We start from the raw sequence: 13,534 nt of genomic DNA, 5'->3' as shown, positions 1-13,534 counted from the left end.
AATAGCTAAGCTTAGTCAGACAAATCCCACCCGATCAAATGAAATGACATATCATGCCACTGTAACATCAGAGGATGGGGGGGGGGAAACTTTAATGGTAATGAAAAAAAAAAAATGATTTACTCTCATAAATACAACTCCAACCATTGCATTACCTACTGTTCTGCTGTTATGAGGCATTAAAGAAAATTCATGAAAGAAGGCCAGGTTATATGATTACATATGTATTACTTCATTTATTTACATTTATGAATTTGGCAGATGCTTTTATCCAAAGAGACAATAAGTACAATGCAATAAATATGTATGCACTTATTTATTTTTTTAAATCCGCATAGGTTTATTAGGGCTTTTCCTAATATTACGTCAGGTTTTGCTACCACAGCATGGTGTTATATATTTATATATATATATATATATAAAAAAAAAAATCTGACCCGATTTGTGCTGGAAAACCAAACCTACATGGTAATAAGCAAGTAAATAAATAAATAATGAGACTTAATTAGTGTCTTAAATTTTCTCATTTATTTTTGTGGATGCTTTTAAGATAGTCACAAGCCATTCTCACAATTTCAACAATTTCTTATCTGTTAATCAGCTAGATAAATTTACCTTGGTGACGCATTTTACTTGAATTCTAATGACACCATTCAATATTTCACAGAAACTGAAGTTTTAAGTTAGGTTCATGGCTATTTGTATGTGGACATGATCAACAAACACAAACCAATCCAATAGGACCATCAACTAGCGTGAAACTCTCATTCTGACCCTTGGGAATCAGGACATTCCTATTGTTGAGACATAATCATCTACAGATTTATAATATCAGCCACCATATCTCACGTCGACCACAATACAGAACAATTCGTGATAGCCACAATTTCTCAATTGGTGCATCCCTTTTCAAATCTGTGCAGAAAGAAAAATAAGGCAATACTTTTACATAAAACAGACACAAAATATCTTGATCCACCTGTAAAGTTCTAACTTGTGACATGAAACTTCATAGAGATAAAATAAGCTTGACTTTGCTCATACCTGTATTTGAAGACTTTACACTTGCACACACGCTTCAGCTACGAAGAGGATCAAGTTTAGTACGAAGGACACAAAACCGCCACAGAGAGAGAATGAAAAGAGAGCGACGGTAAGGACGAAAAGAATAGGACATGCTGGAAAACGGGAAGCGTGTGACAAAAGAATCAAACGATTCTTTGGGAGACATAAAAAAATGGAGTGGATTATGTGTTTTATGAAGATCTCACCGAGGCGGTCGCGAATGTGCTTTCAAGTCGCCTAATTATGAGAGAAACCTGAGAGAATGTGAGAGTTTGGACTGGGAATAAAAGATAGAAGTGGAAATCCATGGCACACACACACACACACACACACGTTTTGTATTAGCACACCTGGGCAGAGGAGGGCAGCGCGCTCTCTCCAGGACTGATCCTGGGTCAGGTGACCTCTCCACCGAGCCCAATAGCCGGCTCCTGTCTGTCTATCGTTCACACACACTCTTGATGGGCTCACGGTACCTGGCCCAGTGCAGCAGGGGGTCATCCCAGACCTGTCAGTCAGACAGTGGCAACGAGCAAACACGGCCCTCTCTGTCTCTCTCTCACACACACACACACACACACACACACTCTCATCCACGCAGTCGGCTGACGGGGGGAGGTAAACGGTTGTGACAGGGGGCAGTAGGGTTGGGTTGAGCCATCTATCATAAAGCCACGACAGAGTAACATAAGACCAGAGGCTTCCCTCTCTACACACACACACGGAGCTCACTCGACAGCACCTAACAAACACATCTAAATGGATAGTTCACACAAAAAAAAGAAAATTCTGTCATCTTTTGTTGATAAAACCCATATGAATTTCTTCTGTGAAGAATGAAAGAAGATATTTTGAAGAATGTCCCACCTGCTCTTTTCTATACAACGAAAGTAAATGGAGACTTTTAGGCTCCAAAAATGACCTAAAGTAGGGCTGCAAGACTCGGGGGAAAAAAACTTCTGCATTTTCCTTAATAGAAGTTGTGTTTTTTTGGTCATCTGAAACATATTCCAAAGCGACTTGTAAAATCCAAGCAAGCAAAACATGGGCAAAGTGCACACATTTGGATTTGTGTCGAAATGAAATGGTATGTGAGGCAAGTTTACTTATACAGTGGATTTTCCAAATTCATTTCAATGCATTGAATGCAATGGTGAATTAAAGGTGTTTAAGTTAATCAGAATCCACACAGTTTTCGTCTAGTGCTGCTGAGTTCTGTACACTCTTGAATCCTTCCATTATAACAAAAGTGGAGAGCTGAGTGACAGCTTTATGATTATAAAGAGAAGGTTCTTTGCACGGTTACTAGGCGATATATAAATAAACTTGTAAATCTTATAATCGTGTTGTAAATCTCATTATCAGGAATGAGCGGCTTGGGGCAAAAATGCTACCAAAATTTGAGATATGGGTGCAATAAATGCCCCCGTTTGAGTTGTTTTTAATATTCATAATCTGATGTAGTTAAGCAATATCACATGAGCAAGACTGCAGTTTTCCCCAAATATCAGCACGACTGCAAATGTGATGTTGATTTTATACAACAGTTTAATAAACAAGAAGTTATTATTAATTGACTTGCATTTCAGGCATAATATTGTCTGATTTTGCTCTATTTTGTCGACGAAAACAGTTCCAAACAAAGTCACAGCGTTTTTGAATGAATCGAGTGAGTCATTGATTCAATGACTTATTCATAAAGACAGTCACTTGCTTCATTCCTGAACGAATCAACCGTTTCAAACGAATGCATCGAGTGAATGATTCAGTGCCGCCACCTACAGGCAGTTTTTGTTTCAATTTAAAAGTATCATTTCAGTTTTTTGAATCACTTAATATTTCTATATTCAACATTAATCTCATAACATATGTAATTGTGAATTTAAATGCATTCATACCACCTCCGAACCTCATTAAACAGTAGCCTAAATATCTAAAAGTCCCTTTTGTGTTCTTTTAGTGTTCCGTAAAAAAAAAAAAAAAAAGTTTAGAACAACATGAGGTGTGATTAAATAACGACAGAATATTAATTTTTGGGTGAGCTATTCAATTAAGACATACGGCATATAACCGCATTTAAAAAGCTTTCATTTAAACGAGTTTTCAAAACAGAATTTTTCTGAGGCTTCTCCTCTGGTCCCGCAAGAGCAAGCTGTCCGTCAGATTTATTCGATAGCGTTTTAATTTGCTCTTTGATTTGATCTGGATGAGCAAAGTGGCCCGTTTAGGTACAGTATTTTAAAGGGCCCGACGAACGGAAAGTAAAAAAGACAAATGGATCCAAAGGCGCCAAACCTCTGTAAAAAGAGCAAGAGGGATGGACGAGAGACAAAGAAAGAGAGAGGAGGAGAGAGAGAGAGAGAGGAGAATAAATCTGCACTCCTCCATCGATCCCAATCCTTTCTGCTCTCATCTTATCTTCGGGTCTGAGGGAGCCAGGCAAGTTTAAACGATTCTGACCTTGTCCGACATAAATAGTCAGAAAACTACAAAGAGCAGATAGCCCTCTCTCTCCATGAGCAAAAGGGGGACGAGGAAGGGAAATACATTGAGATAAGAGGAGGGGAGAGAGATAATACAGGAGTTACTACATCAGCGAGAGTGTCACAGACAGACACAAACAGCACACCGAAGCCCTTTTTCTACCGATAGGGTGCCGGTGCCCAATCTGGAACCGTTCCACATGTTTCAATGGCAGAAAGACCGTTTTGGATGTTAAAATAGTCCCGCGCTGGCCCCTTAAACCAGGAACCGCTAACTTCAGGGCCAACGGGCGAGATTTCCCTGTCCATTGATTTAAACTCATAAAAAAATAACAATAAAAATGGATAAGTCCTGAAGATGGCAAGCTGCTAAATCAAAATACTTTGCTAAAATATGCTCCTGAAAACACGTTCAGGATTTTCCTGAGGATTTGCGGCTCTGGCGCATGAACCCAGCAACACATCGGGTAGAAACTGACCTGGGAGAGACAGAAAGTGAGACGGTAATGACTATTATACTTAAAAGACAAAATTCTTTTTATCAGGTCGGATTCTCCTGGCTACGGGAGCGTGCCCTCGCCAATCAGAGCGGGCCCTGGGCCCTTATTCTCTCTAAAGAAGATGTGAATGTCGCGGCGGAAGAAAAGGAGAAAAGACGGAGGCCTTTAATATTCATCCTTTTCTCTTTTTAGAGTGTAACGGCTGCACCTGACATCTACGGAAACTGTGCAAATCTCTTCATGCATTGTCAGGCTCTCCTCTAATCATTTTTACGCCCTTGTGAAGCTTTGAAAAGAGCCGATAACGAAGCGAGTCAAATGCGGAGCTCGCTCAATTCAGAAGTTAACAGAACGCCAGCAGAGACTGAGGTAATAATCAGCACCTCTGGACAAGGAGAGAGCGGCGCGATGAGATGCAACAAAACCAGCTCTGTCGACGGGATGATTGTGTTAATGACAGAAAGGGGCTTGCAAAATGACAAAGCTCAAGTTAGGATCGGCGACGTTTTCTGTACTGCGCATATTCTATGCTGTAAGCATGCGAACGAGCAGAGCCCGTTAGAATGACCAAAGCGGTCTATTGCATGCATGCAATTCAACAAAACTGTCTATTCTCCAAGTGGCGTATATGCAGTAGGGGTGTCACGATTCTCCAAATCCTCGATTCGATTACATTTTCGATTCTAACGTCACGGTTCGATTCGATTCTCGATTTTTACATTTATTTTTTAAAAGCCGAAACCGGCCAATCAGGATGCTCTCTGTCTTAATGCGCTTCATGAGGCACATGCCCAAGATCTCTCGCTCTCTCCTGTGCGCGCGCTATACGGTTTGGAGCATAGTTTTTTCTGTCTCTCATGCGCGATTGCGCGCTCTTGCTCGCTCGCTCATTCCGGGAGATTACACCCTTGTTTATACTCGACGCGTCCGCAAGAGCGCGAGTCTCCGCTGACTGCGCGCGCGCCTCTCCAAACGGACGAGGCGTTTATACTCGACGCGCTCGCCGTTGTGCTAGTCTGTGAAACGACAGGGGGCGACTAAAGTAATTGTCCTCTTAACCATCAGGAATCAATGTGAGAAGCAGAAAGATCCACACGTTACAATGTTTATTTTAGTACATCACCACCAATAACACTACAAAAAGAATCGTGTAAAATCCAGTAAACCCTGAGATTATTATTGTGACATTAGAACAAAATATGTGGATATAAAAACGTGTGTAGGCTATACAACTCAATTAACGATCTTTTAAATATTTCTTATTTCACTAAACATTTAATTAAGTTTAATGGACATTTTATAAAACATGGAACTTTATTTTTATTAAAATGGCTTATGTTTGCTATAGACTCATTTTGTAAATGTAAGAAACTAATTTAAGACGCACAAACTGGATGCCGGTGCGGTGAGACATACATGCTCGGCCAGATTCGGCTCGAAGTCGTTCATCTTCGGATGCGGCGTCGCGCGCGCTGTTACAGCTGCCGATGTTAAGTTCTGTCGATGGGTCTCCTGCATCTGCTGCAGTTGCCATGCTATCTTTTGAATGGCTGTAGCTAAGTTAGAGGAGGTTGACCATATACTCCCAGCTTTTCAACACGCGTGTTTTTTTCCCGCTTGGCACGCCGACCGGACGTGACATGGGGGCGTGGCAGTATCGACGATTCCATTTTTTAATTCGATCGATTCGGAAAAAAAATAATTTCGATCGATTTCGATTTAAAATCGAAATCGTGACACCCCTAATATGCAGCAATATGTTAGATGTGATAACCACGCATGAGAACGTGAAAAGTTGTCTCTTTTTAGTAAATCTCAGATTCTATCTTAAAGAGTCAAGAGGACATCCTCATTTTGTGGGGTTACGCTGGGATAGGCCCACCCGTCCAAATCTCACTGGTCCAAATGTCCATTCCACACAGGTTTCTAATAAAGTCAGATCGTGAGTATGTCGCACTGTACAGCATGTACTCTGTCAGAATGGAGGGACAAATTATACTTAATGCAGGGAAATTGTCAAATTGTGCCTGGTACTAAAGTCAAACAGAACCATGTTCCTACTCCACACACTGGGATCAACGGCAAACTGAAATCCGTTCGTGTATGGCTTGATATTCGCAGCTGTAAATTTCCAGAGCAGTCGTCTTAATCTTGTTCTCTCTCTGCATAGACGGAGAGACTTTATCAGCCTGTGTGATCACTGGTAATTTCAGTGTACAGATGCAATCGCTCTCTCTCTACCTCCCATTACCTTCTTCCCTCAGGACTGAACAACAATACGCTCCCACACAATAGACAAACAAGAGCCTGTTGACTGGGAGAAAACCCACCACCGAACCAATGGCAACGACTCTGTAGAATATGTTAACGTAATGAAGTTGTAATTGCAATAAAATCAGTATTCCAAAACTGGATGCTCTAAAAACACATTGTGTTTATTGTGTTGTGTGAATCAGTTTGATCTCAGTGTTTAATTGTTTGTAATACAGGCATGAGTGGTACCTCAAATTTTGTGGCTTGTGAAGGAGAGATGTGCTATTATATTTTCTAGGATATTTCTTTTGGCGGATGATAAAACACACACACACCTGACCCAAGCCATTTAGGGACAGCAAAAAATATTTTTTAACATTTATATCAAATTAAAATCTTGATTCACAGAGTATCACACAGTATAAGAGAATGAAGAAGATCAGAAACAGACATTCAGACGAAGTTAAGAGCACAAATGTGGTCAGATAGCGCCAACCTGTGGCTAAATATGCTACTGCAGAAGTTAATCTAACTAACGGACTAGAATATTACATACAAATAAACTGTTACAATGAGGTTGCAATGCATTAGGTGCTTGTTTTTATAATTAAAAATCGTTTTTGTTATATGGAAAAAAGCTGAAATAAAATATAAATATTAGATGGAAAAAAAATGAAAATGAAAAAATGTAAATGAAAATTAGAAATGTTGCAATGGCAACTGACTAAAATAAAATAAGTTTCAGTACTAAAACACACCAAAAAATTAATGGTAAATAGAATATAAATAAAATAAAAAAACTAATGGCAGAAGCACATAAAATTACTAGGGCTGTCAAATGATTAATCACGATTAATCACATACAAAATAAAAGTTTTTTTACATAATATATGTGGGAGTACTGTGTATAATTATTTTGTATATATATATAAATACACACACATGCATGTATATTTAAGAAAAAAATATTATTTATATATAAAATTTTATATTTATATATAATATAAATTATATATAAATCTATATACAGTATATACATGAAAATATTTCTTAAATATATACAAGCCTGTGTGTGTATTTATATATATAAAATAATTATACACAGTGCACCCACATATATTATGTAAAAAAAACTTTTATTTTGGATGTGATTAATCACGATTAATCATTTGACAGCCCTAAAAATTACTAAAACTTTCAAATGAAAAATGAAAATATAAAAATACACTAATGATATATTATATACACAAACAATATAATAGTTTATATAATTAATACTTAACATTGTTTGCTATGGGTTTGCCATAGGGTGTTTTGGCACAAATCAAAATAACCCACCTCAAACTCTATAAAATTCTGGTCTCTAGATAAATCTCGGGTCATTTCTTCAATGTAAATCTATGGTAATATTTTATTTTGTTGGCTCATTTTGCAATAGTGCAGGATAAGTTACATAAACATTTAATACTTTGTTCAAATCAATGTAAAATAGAAGTTTGCTTAAGCAAGTGGCACTAAAAATACAAACCACACAAAAACCCATTTGTGTTCGTAACACTCAAACACACAGCGGGGCTCCAAAACCTTTGTGGTTTGGAGAGAAATACATATAATATGTATTCTATATTATAGAAGAATGCACTGTATGTTTAAACTTTTGTCTGTTTTGCCTATACATGCTCATGTAGATTTGTGGCATGAGTGTGTTGTGGTGTAATATGGCCTCCGACTGATCTATGAGGAAGAAACGGGAGACAGGGGGAAAAAAAGAAAGAAAATGGAAATGGAGGAGAGGGAGAAAAAGAGACCCTGAGTCTTTCTTCTGGCAGAGGGGCATCCAGCTGAGCGCTGGCTCCAAACCCAGTTAGACCCCCTACCCTGGCTGGACTCTCTTACACACACCACACACACACACACACACACACACACTCACCTGGGATGTCTGCCATCCGGGCCGGACCTCCGCCAGCTTCTCACACACACATGGCTGAAAGCCTACAGCCCGCCGACTTCCTGTTTCACACACACACACACCGACACCCGCAAACACACCTCACAGCCAGAGAGCTTCCTGTCCGACCCGAAACAACCCTGATCATGTCCGCCCCTCCACCACCCACTGGCACAGCCTCCGCTGTGTGTGATGAGAAGGCGAGTGTGTGTGTGTGTGTGTGAGAGCCGGATGGAGTGAGAGTGAAAGACTGCAGCGCTGGGGGATCATGGGATACGTAGGTCCCTGTGTGTGTGACTGTATAGGACGGTCTGTATAGTTATTGAAAGTCTATTATGCGCACCAAGGCTGCATTTATTTGATCAAAAATACCATAAAAACAGTAATATTGTGAAATGTTATCACAATTTATAAGAACTGTTTTCCGTTTTAAGATTTTTAAATATATAATTTATTCCTGTGATGCAAAGCTGAATTTTCAGCATCATTATTTCAGTCGTCTGTGTCACATGATCCTTCAGAAATCATTCTAAAATGCTGATTTGAAAAATGTCCTATCATAGTAATGATAAGAACCGTTTTTTGTTGTTGTCGTTGAAACGGTGATACAATTTTTCAGGAATCTATGATGAATAGAGTTCAGAATAACAGTATTTATTTGAAATAGAATTTTTTTGTAACATTATAAATTTCTACTGTCATTTTTGATTAATTTAATGCATCCTTGCCGAATAGAAGTAAAAAAAAAAAAAAAAAAAAACATTTGCTCAATAGTGCATAATCCACTTTTTAAATTTTGAGATACACAGATATACATATTTATTAGATACCTTTGCCATGATGAGTAAAGTCAATGTGTGGCTTTAATGCCCCCCCCCCCCCCCCCCCAAAAAAAAAAAAATTAGTCAAAGTAACATCTTTTTTTGCTCAATGTGCTCATATGACCCTTGCCGTTTACTAGGTGACTTTCAGTTGGGGAGCAACACAACAGATTTGATGTGTCTGCTGTGACCAAAGGAAAACATTTGGAACTAATGTCAAGTAATTAATCGTTTTTTTTTTTACCATTTCTCTACTGGAACGTTTCAATGATCACATGAAAATATGATGCATCTTTTTAACCCTTTTCTTTCGGTGTTTACAGAAACACACCACAGGTTGTGTAAATTAAACAACTAAATAAACATAAAATATCTACTATGTAATTAAAAAGTGACTGTTCTCTTAATTTCATTTATTGTGCTGTCATTAAATTGTATTTTGTTAAGATACCAAGAAGTTAAAACGCAAACGGAACGCGACTTTTGTTCAGCCAATCAAATACAGTTGCCAATATAGTTGCCAAAAAAGGGTACATTATGTAACTTTTTTTAAATTTACAACATATAAATAATGAGTATACATCATCAATCCTTCTTCCAGCTCCCGAGTGTCTAAACTCGCACAATGTACGGTACGCCCGGCTTTATTTATTTACAACTCCATTGAATTATCTTATTATAACTTGTTGCATGAATATATTCAGTTTGGCATCTATAGCGATGTTGGTACGTACCTTCCTGCAGTGAGACGAGCGGAGGAAAGTACTCTGGGATGTAGTCTCTCCTTTCTCCCCTCAGGGCTTCACGGGCGTCCGTTTCAAAGCCAGCAGCAGGAAACTGCAGAACGCTGCTCTTGCTGATGGGAAACTGAGGGATAGTTTGTGGGTAGCCAACAGGCTCCAAGTTATTCACATAGTCCTCAAGTTCAGCTATACTGACTCCCAAAAATCCAAAAGCCTGGTCCACATCACTCAGTCCAGGGTCTGTACGTCCATCTGAAAGAAAAGAGAGAGAGAGATTATGCTATGCAATATATGGAAAAACTAAATAAATAAAGAAAAAGCATAGTTGTTTCGCGGAATGCAACGATTAACCAATCACAATCAAGTATTCAAGTACTATGAGAGCCACATCATAATATTAGTTTTAGTGCGCATCAATCGGGCTCTGGAAGTAAAAGCTTTATACGGTTTATAAAATATGTTTCTCTTTTAAGAAAATTAAAGGAGTTTTTAACTTCCTGAACCCAAAATCAAACGCCTTAATGTGTCAACCAAGTTTTAAAAACATCCCTACTATTGCATGTAAACAAAGCAACTTTCTAAACAAATATTTTCAAAAACTTTCCAAACATGGCCGTTTAAATGCACAAAAACAACAACACGTGGACCCCAATGAGCAATGTTTTTGCAGACTTTGACAACTAGCACGTTCAGATGAAGAAATATTAAAAATGACTAAATTACTTAAACTTTAAAAACGGAAAATATAAAAACTACTTCAAAATATCGATTAAAAAAAACAATAACAGTATCTGAATGATACTAAAATAACACTGTTTTGGACACATGGATCTGCACATACGCACAGATGATGCTGCAGCTTACATCATCACTATGGCAACAAGTGGGAATCCATACACTGCGTTTGCAAAACTATTCCAGATGATCTGGTTTAAACATTTCAGGCTCCAAGAGGGATACCATCTCACATTTCACTTTATTTTAAGCAGCATATAGCCTTTTAAAGCAAAAGCTGATATCTGTTAGCCTAAATAAAAGCTAACTAGCCTCTAGTCAGCTGTCAAAACATACAAACTAAGACGTTTGATGCCTAGCTTCAGAACTAACGTCTTGCAACAACAAAATATGTGTTAAGAATCCAAAGAAACTGACTAACAGCAGTTCGTTAAGAACGTTTTATCGCCACAACAGCTAAAACCCCATTTGAGGGGCTAGTTAGCTTAGCACGCTAACAACATTAGTAGTGGGCGGGGCTTCACAACAAACCCACTATATATAGTGCACACTACTCCAACACAGACGGTTATAAACACAGGCTGCTGTAAGGGTCAGAAAGGAGTGTTAAAGGACTCACAGAGCTCGGAGTATCGGTGGCAGCTCCGGGCCAGCTGCTGCACGTATCTCTCCAGCACATCGGACAGCAGATCACAGGCGCTCAGCTGCACCGCGTCCCAGCCCACCGCCTGACACATCTGCGCCACGGACACCCGCAGCAGCGAGCGCGCGTAACTCTCACACATCTCTCCGCTCCCGAAAGCCCGCTCTCACGGCGCCTGTAAAGGCTTTGTTTTGATCATTCACATGAATAGGGACATTGGCACTTCCATAGGAGCCGCCATCTTTTACTTCCCAAGCGAAACATTGTGGAGCAATCGATTGCGCATGCGCAGAAGAGCCGGGAGTCTGATCGATTATGGCTTGCTCGATTAGACCACCTACTGTTAGTGCAGTGTGGGAAAGCAGATAGTGGTTTGTAAGGCCTTGAATCTTTCTCTTTTTTTTGAAAATATTCCTTTTATTTACTACTATGTAAAATAAAATTGCAGTCTTCAATCCAGATTAAGTGCCACATCCTTAAACACAGCCACTGTTCTTATAGCTAGAGGACTCAATAGATTCAAAATACATTTTCATTTCAAGTTTAAATCTTAAAAAAGGATTGCATTTAGAAAATTTACATTTGTGATTGTGAAATTTAGCTAACAGAGAAATAAGGTTTATAAAATAAATATCACTTTTCTTTTCACATTGATGAAAACCAAAAATTACATTTCTATGTAAATTCAAAGTTAGGATTCACACAACATTTGATAAAATCACAAATGTCACACCAAAATGTCACTGTGAGAGGGCAGTTCCAAAATAAATGTAAAGTAGTTTCAGGTTTCTCCAAACAGAAAGAACAGAGGGTATTAATATCATTCTTAAGTCGTTTGAGAGAACACTTATCTGGGTTAATATAATAATAATATAATCAGTAGTGAAACGTCTTTTACGTATACATTGTGAGCAAGTATGATATTGTTGCATAGATATTGATATTGTTATTGTTGGTAACAGTTTATTTTACAGTGTCCCTGTTACACGTTACCATGTACTGTAGTAATAACTTTAAATTATGCATAATTACATGCATGCAACTAACCCTAAACCATGCAAACCCTAACCCTAAGTACATATAGTCAATTACAATTTCTCAGTACTTAAATGTATAATTACACTGTAACAAGGACACCTTAAAATAAAGTGTAACCGATTTTTTTTCTTTTGTATATAACATTTCTATTATTGTATTGTACTTTGCACTGAGTTATTGTTTCTTTGTTTTGTTTGAATGCATATTTATTATTGTATCTTAGTGTATTTTTGTTTGTAGTAGGATTTACCCAAAAAATTATTGTGAATGATCTCGTATTAAAAAATAAAGTGAATATTGTGCTTTTAGTATATATCATCCATATATTTTACACAAATGTATGGTAATCATTTTAATGTATTATTAATTATTAGTACTAACACTCCTATGGCAGTTTACAGAATAAGTATGGTATTTTTTATAACTTTAGAGTAAAAGTTCATATTAATTTACATTTTTCACTCAGAAAAGGCTGTATGAGAAAGATTTTATATTTTTAAACAGAAACATCCATGTCACCCCACTCACCACTGTGAATTTATGATGATAAAAGTAAATCTACTGTATGTAAATTTCAAGCAAATTATGATGCTAAAAAGTAATTTAATTACTAATGAGGTATAGATGGAATGCCATAAATGTAATTATTTATTTACAACTATTTTCTCCCAAATAATCATGCCTAAAAATCGTTTTTTTTTTTTATTGTGCACTAAAACATCGACATACTTGTATTCCACTATTTTTTAAACAATTGCCACTGAACTCAGATGACTCAATAAAAATATCCTCAGGAAAAAAAAAAAGCGTCTGGGTATGGTGATGCGCATCAGTTTTCAGATGATAACCATCAGAATCTGAGCTCCTGTGGCAGCTGATTAAATAATACATGAGTGACCCATATGGTCAAACTTTCAACTTGTCCATTACTTTAATAGATCAGACCCTCTTCTACAATCAGTGACCCCCAAATTCACCCTTTCATGGATCCAGACACCCAACACCGCAGCTCGATCATTTAATCTGATACTGTGGTGGCTGGCCGGGCTTGAGTTTCAAATGGATAACAAGGAGGCTAAACTTGTTTTGATTGGCAATTATAAGAGAGAACAATAAGGATGCCGTTAAGTCAATTGGGTTTATCAGTAATCAGTTCAGAGTAACTTAATACGGTTTTAAGCAAAGTACGTAAACGCCAGAGAGGGTTTATTGGAAGGATTGACCTAGTGTTTTGGCAGACGTCTTCACTTCAAATGCTCTGTGTATTGATAACCTCGGAGCGTAGCCGAGCCAGTGTCTTCA

The 13,534-nt window shown here is 37.9% G+C and overlaps 1 protein-coding gene across 1 annotated transcript in view; it reads right to left on the bottom strand.

Moving 5' to 3' along the window:
* The window catches only part of taf3 (TAF3 RNA polymerase II, TATA box binding protein (TBP)-associated facto), a 49,580-nt gene extending 38,107 nt beyond the window's left edge, over nucleotides 1-11,473 (bottom strand). Inside the window, exons 1-2 of the mRNA XM_056260461.1 lie at nucleotides 11,171-11,473; nucleotides 9,808-10,068 (exon numbers count right to left, since the gene is read on the bottom strand). Of these exons, the coding sequence (XP_056116436.1) occupies nucleotides 9,808-10,068; nucleotides 11,171-11,336 (427 nt within the window). The 5' untranslated portion in view covers nucleotides 11,337-11,473. The remainder of the gene's footprint in view (nucleotides 1-9,807; nucleotides 10,069-11,170) is intronic.
* Nucleotides 11,474-13,534: the final 2,061 nt, after the last annotated feature.

The sequence above is a fragment of the Rhinichthys klamathensis genome, unplaced genomic scaffold, assembly GCF_029890125.1.
Source record: "Rhinichthys klamathensis goyatoka isolate OS25496 unplaced genomic scaffold, OSU_Roscu_1.1 h1tg000176l_1, whole genome shotgun sequence".
Lineage (NCBI taxonomy): Eukaryota > Metazoa > Chordata > Actinopteri > Cypriniformes > Leuciscidae > Rhinichthys > Rhinichthys klamathensis.
The sequence above is the reverse complement of the archived record's forward strand: the minus strand, read 5'-3'. Positions and strand labels throughout refer to the sequence as shown.